General features: G+C 39.4%; 1 protein-coding gene across 14 annotated transcripts in view; it reads right to left on the minus strand.

Annotated features, from left to right (window-relative positions):
• The window catches only part of LOC111564119 (multiple PDZ domain protein), a 55,174-nt gene extending 40,143 nt beyond the window's left edge, over positions 1–15,031 (minus strand). For 10 of the 14 annotated variants that reach the window (XM_055007660.1, XM_035945085.2, XM_035945088.2 and 7 more), the window contains exons 1-11: positions 14,939–15,031; positions 11,187–11,249; positions 9,377–9,543; positions 6,614–6,769; positions 4,732–4,871; positions 4,028–4,241; positions 3,197–3,319; positions 2,821–3,015; positions 2,129–2,234; positions 1,065–1,153; positions 189–423 (exon numbers count right to left, since the gene is read on the minus strand). In XM_055007660.1, the coding sequence (XP_054863635.1) occupies positions 189–423; positions 1,065–1,153; positions 2,129–2,234; positions 2,821–3,015; positions 3,197–3,319; positions 4,028–4,241; positions 4,732–4,871; positions 6,614–6,769; positions 9,377–9,543; positions 11,187–11,202 (1,441 nt within the window). In that variant the 5' untranslated portion in view covers positions 11,203–11,249; positions 14,939–15,031. Of the gene's footprint in view, positions 1–188; positions 424–1,064; positions 1,154–2,128; positions 2,235–2,820; positions 3,016–3,196; positions 3,320–4,027; positions 4,242–4,731; positions 4,872–6,613; positions 6,770–9,376; positions 9,544–11,186; positions 11,250–14,934 lie in introns of all 14 variants that reach the window. The other 4 variants (XM_035945091.2, XM_035945095.2, XM_035945094.2 and 1 more) reach the window with 2 other exon arrangements.
• Between the last annotated feature and the right edge of the window lie 5,736 nt (positions 15,032–20,767).

The raw sequence follows: 20,767 nt of genomic DNA on the forward strand, positions 1-20,767 counted from the left end.
CATGTGACTGGAGTCTCTTCTGTATCTTAATGATAAAAGTGGAGTCACGTGGAAAATTTCTCCTCGTTGCTGTCTTCAAGTCACATTTACACATCAAATGACACCTTTTTTTTGACAGGATGACGAGCAGCGAGGATTCTTTTGATTTCCAATCCTCATTAAATTTCTCTCATTTCATCTTTCCCTACCTTGGGCTGCCTCCTCGGCTTCCTTCCTCTCCAGCTCCAGCTCCCTCATGACGGTGGTGGTGGTGGGAATAGTGGTGGACAACGGCAGGATGGTGACACTGGGGGCCACAGCGGGGGGAATCTCTTCAGGCCTGAAGCCCCGCCGGATCAGCTTAAGGTGGACTGTCTGGCCAGTGTGTCTGAGCACCTCCACGGCCTGCTGATTGGTGTATCCCTGGATGTTTACGCCATCGACCTGCAGGGGGCGATCATTCGGGATGCCATGGATTAGAGAAGGTGGGTTTGGGCATTGTGGGTATGCTGAACTTGCATCTATATTTTTGTTTATAAGAGATGAAAATGAAAAACAGCACCACATCTGAGCATTTCCATCTATTTTAGCAATTCACTTTACATTGAGGGCAGGTAAAAACTGCACTGGTTTAAATAATTAACAGACAATTAGACGTGCTGGTAAGTTCTTAACTAGAGCCCCAAAGCCCATTATCACTTCAGAGCAAAACTAAACCAAGCAAACCCTTTTAGATACACACCAGAAGACAATACGTTTGTAAGAACTTGAGGAAAACATGGCGCAAGATTAACTCATGATTCAAATGGTGCAAGAAATTACAGTTCGACTTTGCCGTTAATGTCCTGCAGTAATGAAATTAAAAACCTAATTGCTCAGTGTGCTAATTCGAGACTCTTTTATATTCAGTCAGAAGGAAAAAAAAACACTTTCTGAATTATCAGTTAATTATTCAACATAATTCGACTAAATGAGTAAATGTGATCACTGTAATAGATGATACGAGAGATTCACTGCATAGTTTACCTTGCGCCACTGAAGACCGTAATAGTCGAAGCTACAAAAAGCATAATTAGGGTACTTACAGCTATTATCTGGTCTCCAACATGAATACGGCCATCTTGAGCCACAGCGCTGTCTTTTGTTATGCTCTTAACGAAAATACCGGAGGGCTCTGAGGAGTCAGAACAAAAAAATTAAAGGGTGAGTGACAAAACCATAAATTATGATGTGAAATAAGACCCTGAGGAGAAAAGCAAAGATACGTTTTGGTGTGATGTTGAGAGGTAGTATTAGAAAGCACGCCTCAGTGTACATAGGTTGTAAAATAACATTTTAAAAATGGTGATAAACCCAGTGCGTCGTACCTCACCTTGAAAAACAAAGATGGAATGTATCTATTCAGGACAATTTCATATAATTCACTGAAAATATATGAAAGGCCTTAATGCTGTTTGTGTACATTAGCTTACTATGCCATTTTAAAACCCAGCACAGATGAAAACGGATCTGAATTTAATTACAGCTCACAGTTGCACAAAGGAGTTTTCTAAGGAGAATTGTTTGTTTTCACAGAATCTGGCTGTGCACAGGGTTTATTTTTGGCGAATTCTTAAATGAGACACATCGAATAAGGTTTCATGATTTAAAGCTTAGATTTGGATCACTTTTCTGAACAAATGGTCTAACAGATGTGTAGTGCAGGGATCACTCTAAGTTCTCCCTGCTTTTACAGCTTTGGTCTATGATAAATGTTACAATTCTGGCATAAATTTTCAAGCCTGTCGACTAGTTGTGAGAGTCCGAGGATCAATTAAACGTGCATTGCAAGCTAGATGCTGGCTTTATACTGCATTTCTGTCATTTGGACTTTAACAGGTAGTGTTCAGTAGCTTAATCAGAGCCTTTTCTGCTAAAAACAGCTTGAAATTTGATAAGAATAGAGTTTGTGGGCTGACAAACCAAAATAATAGGCCAAAAGATGCTAAAACACTGCAGAACTGTTTTAATTCTATTCAATCTCTTTCATCTTACAAACTTTTCAGTTCAGCTTATAAGCTAAAAAACAGTACACTGAGTGCAGGTTGAAATGTATCTCTAGAAATGCAGAAACATAATTAAACATCAAAGGTAATTTGCTATTTCTAACCTGAATTTTTATCTCCAACATAGCCAGCAATAGTGATCCCCAGTCCCTGCGTGTTCTTGGTAAGGCTCACATCAAATGCCTCGGCATCTTCTTCTTCTTCATAGCCCTGTGTGAAGATTAATGGAAATGACAGATCAACATCCACTGATAACCAAATAAAAATAAAAGATGATGCATTTGACAACAGTAGAAAACCGGCTACGTCGCCCGGTCACCAAAATGCATTGTTGAGCTTTGATTAATGAGCACTCTGAACCTGTCAGCCATAAAAAAACACAGCTAATGTGTGCAATCAAAGGGATATGATGTTCGTCATTCATATCATGAGTCACTTGAATTCATTCATGTTTAAATAGTGCTCAGTGTTGAGAATTGCCATGAAATACCTGTTTGTTAGAGCTTTTTTTGAGGACAAAAAGCTGCTCTCCATAGTGTGAGTCATAGGTGATGCAACCTGCAGTTGCCTTTATTTCCATTTATTCAGGCTTGTCAAGAACTGATAAAAGACCTGAAGTTTAGGTGAGAAGTTTTTGATATGGTAATCAATTGTCATCTTGCTGGTGTGTTCGAGAGCAACTCCTTTACTGTTGGAATACTACAAATCAATTTGAATGTGAGACATACCTCTGTGGAGAAAAATTCTATCAATTTTCTGCTACATATTTGGCTTACAGTTGAAAGCTGCTTCGTACCTGCTGTTCATTGACAGTAGGAAGAACCACAGGCATGACAGCAGATGGATTTTCTTCCACAGGACCCCTGGTGACGACCAGCTTCACCCTGTTGCCACACTGTCTGAGGACCTGAGCCACCTGTTCGCTGCCCATCCCATACAGGTCAGTGTCTCCAATTCTTAGGATGTGATCCCCGCTGCGCAGCCGGCCATCCTGACACAGGAGAAATCAGGTTTCTATCTTAGTTTGCATGCATTCAATAGAAATCAAACTGGAAGAATATTCAGTTGCATGAAATATGGGAGGGAGGGGGACATAATTTTAATGGCATTTATTGTATAAACAAGTAAGAAAAATGCAAGCATAAACAGAAGAGATGCATGAATACAATTACCTGATCAGCGATGCCTCCAGGAAGTATAGTTTTGACAATAACCCCAGTGGTCTTTCCTCCGACAATACCGAAGCCAAGACCAGTGCCATCGTTGACCAGCTCAATCGTCTCCACATGCTGCCACTGAAAGGAGTAAATAAATAGTGTTGTCTAATGTAGTATTTAGGTAACATTGCAGCTGTAATAGAATTTTTTTTTTTTTTTTTAGATACCGGCTACATTACAGCAGATAATAAGCATTAGCCTTCATCGAAAGTTGTGTTTCTAATCTAAGTTGAGTTGAATATTTTCTTTCCTTTTAGCTCCGGTTGGGATGTCACCATTCCCTGATCAGTTTTTGGGGCATTTTCTTTGCTCGCTACTCACTGTGGGCTCATTTTTCACTGCAATATATACATTGTGCATTTCTAATGAAACAGCACAACCAACTCAATAATGTTTTCTGGGCAGGATGGCACAGCTATATTACCATAATGAAGCCGAGACTCGTGCCATTGTTGACTAGCTCAACTGTTTCCACATGCTGCCACTAAGAGTAGTGAATCTACAGATAAACTACCATTGTAATTTCACAGGAGCTTCATTTTTTCCCATTTCAAAAAGCATTGATTAAATAATGCAGATTTAATAAAAATGAATAAATACAGTGTATGTGCTAGACATAGCACATTATATAGGTGTAATAGAAAATCTTGAACAGGTTTGTGTGTTCTGTGTGTGTATTGCACTGTATTGTATGTAGCTTTTCGTCTTCACAAGGAAGCCGTGTCAGATCATGCAACGCTCCTAGCAGAGATCTATTGGCACGTCTGTGTGTGAATGCATTCATACCGCGCTGGAGTTGGCCGATAGTGTGCTGGCAGCAGAGGGCGTGCGGGACACCACAGGGCTGGCAAGCTGAGGTATTGGCCCTCTTGCCACTGCAAGCTGCACCTTCTCTGAAGCGCTCTGCAGAATGCCGATAGCTTGTTGGTGGGTCACTGTTTGATCCAGGGGCTGGCCATTGATGGCCAAGATCTGGTCAGCTTCTTTGAGCTTGCCATCACTGTCGGGGTGAGAGGCATGAAGGGAGAAGCACATAGTGAAGTAAAAGCTACTGGAGCCTCTCATCGAGTAATTATCCTCATCTCTTACCTCAGTTATCCTGTATTATCTGCACTTGTTTTCCTCACATTATGTGCTATGTTGAGTTTTCTATTTGAATAAAATTAAGGGAACAGTTGAGCTGTTTTGCAGACAAGAAAACTAAAGTTTACACAATTTTTTTTCAGCCCAAGTTTGAAGCAACAAACATTTGAAACATGTTGTAAAATCTTCACTCTGGTATTTTCCTGTAAAGCGGCCAATTTTCTAAGATTCCCTAAATATCGCCAACGTCCCTGACTGTCTGAAATTCTCTAACACCTTAAATCTAATTCAACAAGCGCCCAAATGTTGAGAAACCTTCTGGAACGCTGCTTGAATTTTTAATCAATCTCTAAGTCTACCAGCGTGCTCCTGGCTCTTCGAACGGCGCCATGTTGTTTCTTACATACCAGTGGGCGACACTTCCTGGCTGAATTTCCTGGATGAAGATGCCGAGCTCTCCGCGGTTCTCGCTTTTTAAGCCCACCACGCTGAAGCCAAGACCTCCAGACACTGGCTTCTGCAGCTCCACGTGTGTCACGTAGCGGCCCTGCGTCACACAGCATACACTTTGGCCCTGGGCTGATTCACTATAGCATCAAAGCTCCAGGCAGCCTTTAGAAGTCTATTTGAAGTGTCTCGAGAGAGAGAGGAGCGCTGTGTGTAGTCTTTAGTTCTCGTTTTTTGACTGTCTTTGGGTATTTGGTTTGAGTTGTAGGACTTACTAAACACCAATCTTCTTGTTTATAGATGAGGTGCTCATTTGTGTTTTTGCGGTGAAATCAGTAAGGTAATAAAAGATGCAGCAATAAATATGCCAGCGCCTCAACAATAGACTTTAATATATCAGCTTGTCTCATTACAGTGCCTGTGAAAAGTAGTATGTCTCTCCTTAGAAGCTTTCCCCTTTTTGGTGCTTTTCAATATTGAATCATTGCCATTATAATTTGGCTTTCTTTTTAACATAAATTTACAAAATCAGACTCAAATTTCTGCAGAGCTATGCCAATTGTTAAAAATATAAAATGTAAAAAAGCACTGAGTCTGTGTAGATAGGTCTCAATCTGAATGCACATCTGAACACTGCAATTTTACCCCATTCTTCTTTGTAAAACTGCTCAAGCTCTGTCAGGTTACACAGGGATTGTGAGTGAACAGCCCTTTTTAGGTCCGCTCACAAATTCTCAGTTTGATTGAGGTCTGGGCTCTGACTCAGCCACTCCAGAACATTCACCTTGTTGTCTTTAAACCATTTATGTGTAGCTTAGGCTGGATGTTTTAGGTTATTGTCTATCTGGAAAACAAATCTTCTCTTAAGTCTCAGTTCTCTTGTAGGCTGCATCAGGCTGTCCTCCACAATTTGTCTGTACTTTGCTGGATTCATTTGACCCTCTACCTTTTACGAGCCCTCCAGGGCCTGCTGCTGAGAAGCATCTCTACATCCTGATGCTGCCACCACCATGCTTCACATCATGTTGCTGGCTGTGTGTTTGTGATGATGTGCAGTGTTTGGTGTCCATCTTAGTCTGACAGCCAAAAAACCTCAATTCTGGTCTCATCAGGCCAAAGAAGCTTCTTCCGGTTGACTTTAGAGTCATGTTGAGATTTTTTTCAACAGCGGCTTTCACTTTATCACTTTCTCAAGGTTTGACTGATGAAAAAAGGCAATATTGGTTGTATGCATAGCCTCTCCCATGTGCACCACTAAAGCTTGCAACTCTTTCAGAGGAGTCATAGGTGTCTTGGTGGCCACCCTCATTCGTCACATTCTTGTACGGTCACTCAGTTTTTGAGAACTGTCTGCTTTTGGCATTTTTATGCATCTGCCACATTCCTTAAATGTTTCTATGTTGGAATTAGCTGTACAGCTTTGTCTTGATGGTGTAGTTCTAGCCAGGTGTCTTTATACTACTATCACTGAGACACATTCACTGCATTAAGACCATCTCAATTTCCCTTACTGTGTGACTTGTAGCACCAGTTGGCTGCACCTGTGTTGAATTAGTTGAGCCATTTTAAAGGGGGTGATTACCTCCTGATTATGTTCCATTTTATATTTTTATTTCATTCACATTACTTTGTAGAAATCTCTCTTCACTTTGACATGAATTTTTTTTTCCTGTCAAAAATGCTAAATGAATTTGGCCATGACTAAATGCTAGAAAGCACTAAAAGAGGAAAGGGGGGTGAATACTTTTTATAGGCACCATATTTCTTTTCTATACTAATATTACTGAAGTTAATTCAAGAAAGAAGAAAATATCACAATAACAGCCCCCTTTTTTGTCATACCTGTGCCATGGAACGAATAATATTCTCAAATTCTTCAGTCTTGCCATTGATGTGTGTAGCAGCTGGGATGTCTGAGTAGGAAACATGGCCACCATTGGGTTTGACTACTGTGCCGTGATCGCTGAGGTCACTTCCTCGTGTTGACGGGACAGTCCCCTGTTAACGTAAAGAAAAAAATACAGTGAGCAATGTTGAAAACCAGAGATGCTTCATTGACAGCTTACTCTGATATGCATTTTCACCTAAATACATGCCTAAACTGACACATGGAGAAAAACAACAACCAGATCAAACCGAGAATGACTCTCAACCTCCATTATGAAAGTTGCGGCACCGTCTGTTAGGCTTTAAATTTGAACACGACGTAACGGCTGTGAATTTCCACAAAGGGACTCTGCACACAGTAGCTGGCCTCGGTCCAACAAAAGACAATTAAAAGTATAAATAAAACCCATAATGCCTCATTCCTACTGTGAACGTAAACATTTAGCAAGTTTAATTTCAGACGCCAAAACCCTGATTCTGGGTATCGAAAACCACTGGAATGGTACACACTTTGTCATCTCGCCGTGATTAGCTGGATCTATGGCAGCCTAATCCTTCAGGAGATAATGGCTCTTAGCTGATGTTCCAGCAATGACTACGCTCCAAATACAATCTTTTTATCATGGTGGGGAGAAGCGTCAGTGGCCATCTGGATGCCTTAATATGCTTGGGTTTTAATTACTGCAATGACTTTACTTGTGTGACAGATGAATTACATGAATGCGACAACTACATAAAACAGTGTTTTCCCGATTTCATTAGCCAAAGGGTGTAATGTTTATGGCCATCTGAAATGGATTCAAAAGGACGGACATAATGCACAGCAATAATTTTATAAACACTCCATTTGGCATATGGCATTGCCAAGCTAAAACTGTCCTTGTGAACTTGTGAATTTGCATTAGGAAGTTGACTGTAACAACTTTCAGAGGTTAGAAAACATTTACTGTAAATCACGCTTCATTTGAATACAGTCCCGGATTAGTCCTCAGAAAACATAACTCCATTGGACAGGACACATTAGTGCTGCACGCTGCAAACAAAACCCTATGGGCCAGGCTAAGTTAGCGTAGCATGCTGCTAAGTTGCTGTCCTCATGCATGAGCTTTGTTAGCTGGGGCCTGGCTAAGAGGATTAAAGTTCCAGTTTGGTTCTTGCACATTTAAGAAATTGTTTCTGCCCCACTTCACATGATGGCGGCGGCGGCGGCAGCCTCTTTCTCATTGGAGAGTAGGGGCCTTGTCGCCATAGCGACCTGTGCTGAGCTAAGGCCTAACTAAAAGAGCCAGAAGACAGACAGAGTGTGTGTTCATGTGTCTGGCTCTTGTCTCACAACAAAACACAGAATGCACAGCCTCTCCAAATCGCTTGTGCTTGAGGGGGCCGACCAGTGCAGCTGAGTACAGAAGCTCATATATTTGTTGCTTTCTGAAATACGCCTCTTTACTATTGCTGCAACACAGAACGGGTTCATTTTAGGCTCTGAAGGGAATTTATGATGAATGGCTGCGTGATGAAACAAACATATCCATCAGCATACATGCATACATAGGAATGCACCTCTTTTGAAATAAATTATATCGCCGGTGCACAAAAATGCCACCAGGGCTTTTATAATCTAAATTCCACAAGGGGTAAAAAAGCTCCAGCATCCCTGCCTCCCACTGCATAGCTCGCATATTTCCGCCTCTATTTCTCAAACGCTTACCCTGGCCCCTTTCCACAGTGACTTAAGAGCTCTTTCCTTCCACTCCAATGTTCAAGTCTCAATGGGGAGAATCAGCTTGAAAAAATAAAGGAGAAAAAAAGCGGCTGACTTAGACCAACTATCTCTGCTCATGTAGCCATATTATGTCTGGCTTGCGTGAACCCTGACAGCAATTTGGCCACAGCAGCAAACACCACTGGGGATGGGGGATTGGGAGAGGATGGGGAGGGTGTCTTCTTGACACGAGACAGAAACAGAATCAAGTGAGGTCACCCAGGAAACAGGGGAAGATAGAGGCAGTAGAAACCCTGCAGAGTATGGCAAATATTTCAACCCTGATGTATAGGTAATGTAGGAGTGTCAGTTTTACCTTAAAGTAGTATCATATTGTGGTGAATAAGTGTCACAGAATTTTTTCATATCTTCATAATACTGCAATACGTACTTGAAATGTATGCAAAAAATCTGAATAAAACATAGTATTATGCTTTAGGCACCAAGAGGAGAAAAAAGGAAACTCATTGGAACCTGCACAAATATTCAAAACTCAAAATGTCACCATAGCTAAGCTGTGGGTGTTTCTGGTGCTAATGCTATTCCAGACATGCACAAGAATTTCAAGTGTCACTTTATATCGCCCTCCCTCCCTCCTCTGAGTAAAAATAGCCAATCTTTTTCCTCATCAAATCTGACTACCTCAGTCTTCATTATATTCTAACTGTATTTATTCTGCACTAACAATATATGATGATGCCATCTGGCATTTTTGGTAGTTAGTAGTAATAATGCAGGAGTCTAAATGAACTCAGGATCACTCATTTGTATTCATCACGGTCGTACTAATTTAACATTACGATCACACCCAGGCCACTCAGGCTTAGGATGGTAAATACTACATTCTTACGGCTATCCTACAATGTGTGACACTGAATGCAAAGGATCAAGACTGAGAACATTTAAGAAGTTATGGGAAAGCAGAGATTAAAAAAAAAATAAATAAATGTATTTACCTGGTCTTTGAGATGCTGAACAGACTTCTGCAAGGCCAGGATCTGGTGGAAGAGGGGGCTCTGGAGCACTGATTTGAGCAGGCTGAGCTTCTCCTCAGTGGGCACCTCCCCCCGTTCCTTCAGTTTGGCCTGGAGACGCTCCACCGCCTGCAAGGCACGCTGTGTATCTGCAAGCCGTCGCATATTTCAGTGACAGCGCCAGCCGGAGTGAAGGCGCAAATGCAGGGAGAAGGAGGAAGAGGAGGAGGCGTGGGAGAGATAGAGGTGAAGAGAGGTGATGAGGACAGAAGAAAAGATAGCGAGGCTGGAAAAGGGCTGTTCGGATGTGACCTTATTTATGCATTTGAAGACTCATTAATTCTACCTTTAATAACATCCTTTTGAAAATACACAGCTTTGCCTAACCACATGGCTCTGACTTAATTCTTTATTTTTAACAATAGCTCGTAAATAAAAGCATAGAGGAAGAGGAGCTACATATCACAGCCCAGGCTTAGCGAAGGCTGACTGGTGCTCAACAGACCTTAGTATATCAAAATCACGTAGCCACAGATTTTTGCACAGCAGCAAAAAACTCCATTTTCAATGCACTGTTTGTTTTCAGAATAGCAATGTTTCCCTTTTTTTTTTTTTTTTTTTTGCCTTGAGGGTCAATGGTGGGTTTGCACAGGAGCAAGGAATGGTTATCAGGAGGGGAGCAAAAAAGAAGATAAAAGAAACAGGCAGTCCACGGTTTGCTTGCTGGACCCTGCATAAGCTCTACAATCGAGTAACTCCGGAGTGGCTTGTTAGTGAGGATGGGCCAGACAGACGTCATCTAGGCAAAAATGAAGCAATTTCTGAAGCTCACCAACTGTGACTAACACCTAATAGGGCATGCACAAGGTCCAAAGCACTTTTTTTTTTGTGCTTTGTTGTTCGAACAAAAGTTGTAAACTGGCCAATTACACATGACCCTTCAGCAGATATTTCCTGCATTATTTTTGCGTGGACAATGAAGAATCAGCGGCATGTATGCCTAAAAAAGACATTAACATTGTCAAATGTAAGTGACTCGATTGAGTCCAGTGAGCAAATTCGATAACTCCCAAGTGCATTTTCTGTAAATATGAGCTACACTCAGAACTGACATCATTTTGAACCCCAACGGTCATGACTCCAAGGCTGCTGTTTAACCTGCACATTACAGCTGATCGTACACAGCCAGTCCTTACAGTGGCCACAGATTGTGGCATTAAAGAAAGAAGCTGGCGGCACCAATTTGGCGTCGCACGTGACAGTTGGACAAATAAATCTCCACGGGGACAAACAAACAATCAAATTTATGGCAACATTATCAGATATGGCAACATTGGCAGTCCATGGGCCTTGAACCGGATCCAGGGCCTCTTACGCTGGTTGAGAAAACTCCCAGCAGGAGCCAAATGTGCGATGCAGAGCCAGCAAAGACAAACACCCGACCGACTGGACCAAACCCCTCTGCAAAAACTGCTCATTTTAAAAAATTTTTGGCCGTTTCATCTTGTTTATTATAGTAATATTGAATCTTAATTAAACCGAGTGTTGGTACTGGAGTCTGAATCCTGTTATCATGACAACATTTGACTCCAAAAGCTGTGCAGTTCAATTAGGGAATGAATTAGGAAAGAAAAATAACAGTTTTTAAATATGGCAGATGCAAACCTGAGGAACAAACTGGTTGTAACACTTAATTATTATCATTTAGCCAATTCCATTTCTAGTCATAATGAATGATTCACTGGCTGAGGTGTATCTGGTAGCAATATAACAATAAAAAATCATTACTTACCCATTGTTTCTATCATTTTTTAAAAAAATTACAGATGAATGTGATTCCGTTCCTTTTCACGGCCTGAAAAATAACCAATACAGTGTGTTTTTAGCAATCAGGGAAGTGAATATCACCCTTTCAGAGTAGGAAAAAGGCTCTTCTGAACCCAACTTCTGAAACATCCTCTATTCAAAAGGTCAACGTGAAATAAAAAATGGATTTATTTCCTCTCTGTCGCACCGTTTTTATCTCTTAAGAATGCTTCACAATAAGCATCACAGAGTCGCCATTGTGCTGCAGAACTGTCCCAGTCCAGTGACTCTCTTTGCAAGTCGGCTGTTTGATCACACATCTACTATAGCTTGTTAGTTCTCTGTTCTATTGATGGATTGAAATCAGGTAGTTTGCATTCCTGGGACCTCATTCAGTAAATATGGCAGCGGTTTTAAAATATGCAATACACATCCACAGCTGTCTTTAAATATGAGTAACCATGTTGCTCCTATCATGTATGTACAGTCGTTTTTCCTGAAACAACACCCTGATCATTAATGGTCTAATCAGTTATTTTTAAATCTAGCATAACACCATTTGTATCATACTTAATATTTTCTGTTTTTTCCCCCTTAAATTCAAAGTTTACTCTGACATTTATTCGCTTTTTAACTTCACTCAAAAGATATATAATGATACATTGATTTTTTTTCTTTTTTTTTTTTTCAAGACGTGTGGCTCTAAAAACACAAGTTTTGTAATATATAATGGCAAATGTGCTAAACTCTTTTACATTTTGCCATTAAAATACACGTGTTCAAATCAGGAAAGAGAGAAAAACAAAGAGAAATCACTTCATACTGTGTAACAGAGGTACAAAGACAAATTGATTAGGTGTCAAACCTCAAATTTATCCCCACCTATTGATATCAGTTTAAGTAATTCATCAGCAACGAAGTTAGAATTTCTGATTCTACCTTCTTGAATTTCAATATTTTCTAATTTCCTTCCTCCTTTAAGACAGTCAACTACTATCTTACGACAAAAAAAGACATTTCAGGATGTCATATTGAACTCTGGGAAACAATAACTGACATTTTTCAGCATTTTATGACATTTAACAGCTCTGAACCGTTAATTTAGAAAATAATTAACAGATGAACTGACAGTGAAAAGAACCCTTGAACAATCCTTAAATTTCATAAATTTGAAGCTTTTCTGGTTTATTTCCTCCTTTATGACTGTAAACTGAATACCTTTAGACAAAACAACACATTGAGGACGTCAGCTTGTACTTTGGGAAATGATAACTGGCATTTTTTCAGGCTTTTATGACATTTTACAGGTCAAACACCTAATATATTAATTGAAAAAGTCAATAACAGATTAATTGAAGATTAAAATAATCCATGAACAAAGACAGTGTCATAAGGATCATAAAGATCCCTGCTACCTTTATACTTAAAACCCTCACAGGAATATCTGAAGGTGGTTATGTCTTTTATATTCCACTGCTGCTTTTAAGGTGTTTTAAAGGTGGCTGTCAGTTTCCATGCAGGGAACGTCATGCTTGACGTTGGAAGTGGCTTTGTTACAAGCATGACATGAGTCAGGGAGACATTACACGATTAAAGGAGATTGCTGGCATAATTAAAGGCCTGTATAGACTCTCAGAATAGCTCCAGTATGTGGCAGCACCATCACTGCAGGTGCCAGTATATATGCCTTACATGTGCGTCCATCATTGTATATTTCTACCTTTCATACTGACTGATGGTCACGCACATCATGTGGATATCTGTATGCAAGTAAATGTGTAAATTATTCCTTTGCTCATTTATATGGACTGGAGTAAACAAGCAGTTCTATGTAACAAATTGCACTAATATGTCAAAATGCACTGTAAAAAAAACTGAAAATCTGGCAGCACGGGTGCCGGATATAATATATGAAAAACAGGTCAACTGTAGCATTCAAAATAACAGCAAGCATCTGTAGAGATATGATATTTTGGTTGATCTGAATACAGTATAACAAGACCATTTTACTGTCACATGTAAAAAAAAAAAAAATGCCATAAAAAATCCAATGTTACATACAGTTTTCACCTGTTTACTTTTTTTGTATGTCTTACTGTGAAAGTTTATTTCTGTATTTTCTATTTGTAAAAAATACTGATGTGGATATCATGTAGAGTTTTTGGTCTATTTTTGTTTTTTATAGTCAAGTATATTTTTTTTCACATTTCATTAGATGTTATCTGCAGCTGAGCAAAACTGAAAAAAATCTTTAAATATTATTTTGACTTTTTCAGTCCTTAATACGCCTATTTTTTATTTCAAATAATAGCAAATAGTTGTAAACTAATCATATTTTTGGCTGATTTAAATACAGCAAACAGTGTAACATTATGGCCATTGTATTTTTTTCAGATTTTATTGGATATTATCTGTAATTTAACAGGAAAAATCTGTGAAATGACAGTTAAAAAATATTTCCCACTTCTAATTTTTAATGGGCAATTATTTCTTTAAGATATTGCCAAATATTTGCTAAATATTATTATTATATTACAGTAAGCAGTGTATTTTTTTCTGGTCACACATGGAACACAATCAATTGGTACAAAAATGTCAAAAAAAATAATAAAAAGATACCTGAATTTTTAAGTGAATATTATTGTACAGTTTTGGTCTATTTTTAATTTACTAAAAAATGTGAGGAAAAATCCAGATTTCTGATGTTAAGTAAAGTTTTTGTCTGTTTGTTTTCCTAGATTTTACACATATTTGTAATTTAACAAAACAAGGAAAATCTATAAACTAACAGCTTTTGTAAAATATGTTTGTATACATAATTCATCTTTCAAATGGCATCGAATAAATGTAAAATAATTATAACAGCTGATTTAAACACAGTATAACAGTCTAATTCTATAGCGAAGCATAAAGGAACACAATTCTTAGAGTTAACATGTAGATATAGTTATTTTTTCCTATGGTTTGCTACTTATTATCTTTATTCTATGCAAATATCAGTAAAAGTCTGAGTATAACAATATAAATATGAGATGGTGTGTTCAGGGACCTATAATCCAATGCCTGCTCCTGCGTTTTCAGAAGCCTGCAATGATTCACAGAAGGCCTGGAAAACTGCTGGACTTCAGGCCAAACTAGGCTGGCTTTAATGTAGAATTTACCTCTGAAAATAGCTAATTATGGAAGCATAAGTACAAACACTACTAATAAATTGTAGTTATATTATCGTATGGTCTCACCAAAGCCCCCCAAATAACGGGGACGTAGCTGGAGTGTGGTGTTTACTTGTGTTAATGAGGCGTTTGTTATCGGGCAGCTAATTCGATCTCAGGTTTGCTCGCATTTTGAATCCAGCACTTGGGACAATCCGCTTTTCTCAACTCCTCCTCCTTCATCTGAGCTCATCCACGGAGCAAGAAAGCAACAGGCTTCCGACAAGGAGACGGTGGAGAAGTTCCATACTATCCCCGCATTGTGGCTCAAAAAACCCACTCGCAGTCGCTTATTTACGACACATAAACTCTACTTTTTGCTCGAAAAGAGTCTATTGGGGCTGTTTAAGTGCGCCTTTCTTGGCTCGGTGACCCGCGGCGACAGCAGCCTTTCCCCAGTGTTTTCCTCTCATTAGCGACGCTGTAGCGAACAAAGGCGACTCTTCCCGAAGCTGAAGTTGTTATTTTATTGCGAAATCCAGTTTCCTCCAGTGAAATGTGTCAGAAAAAATGGTGACTTACTCACATGAATGTGTGGTAGTTTCCCCGCGGTCAGTCTTCGGCGCTCCTCCGTGTTGTCCTGCGGCTAACGGCGCACTGACTGGGGCTTAAAGATGGGGCGTAGAGTAACTCGATCCTACATGGACATTTTCTGCGATCGCGGCTCCCACAGTTGAACTGGGACTGAAGCGCCGCTTGCTGGTTGCCCTGACACCTAGGCCCGATATGTCAGGCCTGGCCCCCGGCTGAAATCACATCATACAACCACTAAACTCAATGAAACATGGAGGGAAACCTGTTGAATTTGTGCAAAATCCAATGTTGCCTTCAAGTGAAATGCGCACCCATTACGCATTTGGCTACAGTGCCTTTAAAAAGTATTCACCGGTCTCCACACTTGGAATTTGTCCCCTTTTGTTGCTTCTATTAACATTAAATCATAGTCAAATTAATCTGACGTTTTTGACAAGAATTTGCCAACAAAAAGGCTCTTTAATGTCAAAGTGAGAACAAATTTCTATAAAGTAATTCCATATAGTTAAAATATAAGTAGCAATAGTATTCACTCCATTCAAAACTGTGTCCCCTTTCATAGCTTTTCCTAACTAAACAAGAAAAGCTCTCAGAGAGTGCAGTGCTCTGCCAAGGCTGCTCAGTCATATCATTTCTGACAGCTGAAATCTTGGAAAAAAATTGTGGCAGAAATCACAGCAACATAGATTGTGGCCATTTGATATAGATGCTAGACTGCTGCTTTTTCAGGGAAGTCATAGGTGTCTTGGTGCCCACTAAGGTGCAGCGTAGGTTCACTGTATGTCAGGTAGTTTGTCATGATTTTTAACTGCACATTTTGAATTATCCTCTACACATGTGCTTCAAAAAGTAGCAAACAAAGACCTGCAGTAAACTCTCTCCATTTATTACTTGTATGCTATACTCTCTGAATGGAGTATAATCTGCAGCATGCACTAAAGGGTTTTAAGCAATAGATTTTTTTTAAATCAGGACTTCAAATTAGGCCTGTTACAATGTCAGATTTTCACTATATGAGCATAATATCTATAGAAAATCTATTTGTAGGGAGTTGGAGGAAGAGTCTGTAACCAGAAATGTATTTCAGTGTTGGAATGTCAAACAGTTACTGACGCTGGTTTATTTACAATCGTTTCATGTGCATATTTTTAACAAGATATAAATATTTCACTTTATACATGTCATTGTTATCACCAGTACCAGTATATCGCAACAGCCCTGCTGCCTGTAACCTTTTTTTAAAAAAAATTTAAATAGTAGAAAGCAGCTTTCAACCCGTTTTCATGGTGCAACCAAGAGAAAATGACAGTTAAATTGCTCAGAGGGATATAATCCTAAAATGCAGGCATGGCAGACAAAACATTTAGTCAGACTGTTTTGTCTTATATGGGTAAATTGGAATCCTTGAAGTTATTGCTTTTAAGAACTCCTGACCTCAGCGACCTTTAAGTGTCAGATTTGCAGTAATACACTTTTTAGCTGCCCTTAAGCAAACACCAAGCTCCCTAACATGTATAAAATATACTAGGAAGGAGGTGCAATGTTCCTTTTAGACATATCGGAGTGCTGTCTTCGCCAGACCATAACTGTAGTGAGACAACTTGAATACTTAATCTAGGCCAATTTCTAACATTGCTGCAGGGCTTGCATTCTTGGCGTAATAACAAGCTTGTCCCATGAATCAGATTTCCGTCAGTGTCTGGTTGTGACGATTGGTTTGTAGTAATTGTACACAATCCAGGGAATAGTTTTTGGTGAATCCAGTGCATTAAAGAGTGTGTTCAGTACTCAATCTGACCAGTTACAACAGTTAATACACTCACGTCTTGCACAAATGGTTAATGCTGACACTTACACAAGTAAATGTAAAAAAAATTATGTATGTTTCCGAGCATATTGAATTGTTATGGTATTTTTTTTCTATTATAAGTGGAAGTAATATATTTTTTAGGCCCAGGAAGCACCTTGGCAAAGGTCTGTCTGTGTCCTGTTTATAGGATTATGAACTCCACTGCAGACAGCAAAATGCCATGCCTATCAAATTTGATATGAGCCGTTCCTCGAAATGAAATATATCAAATACCCACTGGGATGGAATGTGCTGTCTTATTAACTCATGACTCAGATCTAGCAGCACCAAAATAGGAATACTCTGATTATATTTGCATTTTTTAAGACAGCCCTGTAAGGAGAAAGAGAAAGGAATGTATATGAGGAGTAGTCTGGTCAGGTAGATGCCACTGAGCGTTTGGCCTCCGGTGCCTGTCAGCTCCAGAACTTTTAGTTTTCACGGATCAAGACCTGAGAGGAAGGAACAGGGTCACTAAGAAGTCATTTCAACAACAGGGAGAGTGATACAAGCTGCTTTCAGGGAGCTGATACTGACTAAATCCCTTCGCCATTTATATCTTTACTTCCACCTCCCTCTTATCCACCCTATAACTCCCCTCTTACTCTGACAATAAGCCACTTTTATGTGGGAGGTCTGACTCAGCCAAATGCAGGGAAAGACAAGCGATTGAAGCAAGTTATAAGGGAAGGAAGAGAAAAAAACATCAGCTCAATGTTAGGCAGCTGCAGCATTTTGTATTTTTAGTATTTTTATACCTGCCTGTCACAAGCCTTCAGCGGCAGTCATTGTCTGAGGCAGCTTAGTGACACGAGACAGCAAATCTGTGAAAACAGGATTCAAATCTTTCTCTTTTTTCCCTCAGTACTTTGCTCCTATTTAGAAGTCGGGTATATTTTTATTTATTTCGCTTGAAACAGACCAAAGTTGAAGCTGAATAGGTTAATCAGTGTATGCCATATGAATGGGGTTAAAAAGGAGCACATAAGAAAGTAAAATGTTTAATCAACATGTCAGTGTTTCTAAGTTGATAATTATTTCAAGCCAACTCAGATATCATCAAAACAACATGTCAAAATATTAAGATCCAACTGTTTGTTTGATCTCTTTAACAAGCCACAGCACACGATACATCAAGCACTTGATGAAATACGGTGTTTGAGTCTCTATTGTTGCATCAGGGTCAGTTCTCCATGACTACAGGTGTAACTAAAAACATTAACGAAGGCACTGGCACACTTTAATAGCACGCTGACATGATTAATGCTGACCTGCGAAGCTGAGGTGTTTAACGGGTCAACGCCTCTGCTGTGTGAAGGGTTTATAGGCACATAATACACAGTGCACATAGCCTGATTGCAATTTAGTGCGGAGATTAATCAGTGGTTATTATTCAAGGACACGGTGATTTAGCAATAAAAAATGACAACTGTTCCTTGTGCAAAAATGACACAGCCGCACAAAACCTACACATTTTCTCACTTGCAGATATCCTGCTTTATTAGATACCAGCTCGGCATATGAAGTCATATGGTGCAATAAAGAAATGCCCTGAAGAAATCACAAATTCAGTGACTGAATCATATTGGCAGAGGGAAAGCTGGCGTTGTCTGACTGTCTTGATTTATTGCCAATAAATCCATCAACATTCAAATAGCCTTTGGAACTAGAACATCCCCAAACGATGTAAAAAGCTCACAGACGGAATGAGACATCGTGATTTTATTTTTTATACAAAAAGAGCGAGCCCATGAATAATGAAATAATAAATCACTAAGTACTTTCGTGGTGTTGCTGAAAAAAAATCCATTCAGTTCTTATTGCATTTGCAGCAGTTTATATTATTGCTTTAAAAAAAATCTGTAGTGTCAATGGTAGTAAATGGCAACAAGAAAGAAAAAAGTAGAGTTTTAGAAGATTAAAGAGTTTGAAAATTAGGTTGACGTGATGCTGGTTGTAGGTATTTCCAGCTTTGTCTTCAGGGTCAGAAGAGTGAAAATTGAAAGTTTGGCCTGATGATGCCAGAGAGCAAAAGGTCACAGGGGTCAGAGCTGATCGATAAGTCTGGTCCTGTCAGGAATGTGAATGTGCAGATGGAATTTAATGCCAATCTAGCAGCTACTTTTGGAGATTTGGGAGACTTTGAGAAGTTTTGTTGTGTCCTGAAGGGTTGTGTCAGGAGGGGAAGTCAGAGGGTCATCAAAAATCAATCAGCTTCTACTTCTTGAGAGCATGAATGGGCAGACCAAGTGCCAGGCCAATCCAGACATAAAAATAAAATCTATTGTGCACATTTTCTTATAACTACTGAACTGTAACCTTGAGTTTTTCTCTGGTATGCAGGACTGACAACGCAGAATATAAACCAATCAGCCACAACATTTAAGCCACCGACAGGTGCAGTGAATAACATTGATTATCTTGTTACAAAAGCACCTGTCAAGGGCTGGGATATATTTGGCAACAGTGAGTTTTTTGAAGTTGAGGTGTTGAAAGCAGAAAAAAATAGGCAGTGAGGATCTAATTGACTTTGCCAAGGGCCAAATTGGGATGGTTAGACGACTTGGTCAGAACACCTCTGAATCAGCAGGTCTTGTTGGGTGTTTCTGGTACAACAGTGGTCTGAGGCACATTGATGCATGTGTGGTGCAAAGGTTGGCCCATGTGGATCCAAGAAAAGAGCTACAGTGCTGGCTATGATACCAAGGCGACAGATGCTGCATGGACACCTTCAGAAGTTGTGGAGCACCTTTGGTGATACGAGTAAAATCTTAGTGTTTTTTTCAAATATCAATGCACCTGTACTATCAAGCAAAAGCAAAATATAATGATTGAAGTCCTACGTGCAATGTTTTTTCCTCCTGTGAGAAATAAATTAAGTTATTAACAAGATAACAAATGCAATAAATATTTATCGGCAATGACAAAAAGAACAAATTTGCATCATTAGTGCATTTCCGTATCTCACTGTGCAATAAACAAGAATTGAAATGTGAGTGAATGTAATTAGAGCCGATTGCCTTCAAGTTGGCAGCTGTGCCATTGCATGCTATAGGTCGCTGATTGCTAACCTGGCATGGTAGCTTATTACTGACAATTTATTGCCTCTGTCTTCTTTTCACATTTCTGTAACATTACACTGAGAGGAAATTACAACCTGCATCACTTGAAAGCATTATGAGAGCAGTTAACTGACCCATGACTTCACAATAGCAGACCTCCATAAATCTGACAGCTTTCAATTAGGGCCTTAAAGCCAATATTTCGCTTTGTGTGCTGCTCTTTGTTTCATTATGTCACAGTCAAGGGCTTGACTCAATGAATCGTGAGTCACAGTGGGTGAGGTGAGCGCTGATACAGCTGGGGAAAAAATGAATAAATGATACATTTATTATCTGCTTATTGTCTGAAAGCAAGCTTTAGTCAGTTTTTAGAGATAAAAGGTCACCACTGGTAGATTTACATGTTATATAACCCAAATGTGCCTCTCACAAAACATCTGTAGATTTGTGTCTACATCCTAAAGATGCCTATCAGAATCCAACAGAATACATATTGGCCTTTAACATTTCTTGTGTAAACAAACATGGTATCAATATGAAGTATGACCAAACCTTTAAGTTAGATTTTAGGTACATATATCTCTATTCACCCCATTGCACATCTAAATCTTGCAAACTAGCCAAACACATAAAAATGTGCCTTGCTTTTTGTCCATTTTAATCTTAATGGGACTCTAACTCACCAAATGAACATTTTGTTTTCAAGAAGTCTTGAAACTTGCGCTTGAGACCATGAATTTATTACAAAAACATTGCCTGAGACAGTACATCAACTGAGAAATAGGACCATTTTTATCAGACTTGTACACAATCCGTCTTGATTTTACGACAAGATACGCCCCCTGCTGGCTGTTAGAGAGAGTGCAAGCATTTGTGATTTGGTTTCATTTTTCTGACCTGGAGGCTACAT

This window comes from Amphiprion ocellaris, chromosome 23 (genome assembly GCF_022539595.1).
Source record: "Amphiprion ocellaris isolate individual 3 ecotype Okinawa chromosome 23, ASM2253959v1, whole genome shotgun sequence".
In the NCBI taxonomy this organism is placed as follows: Eukaryota; Metazoa; Chordata; class Actinopteri; family Pomacentridae; genus Amphiprion; species Amphiprion ocellaris.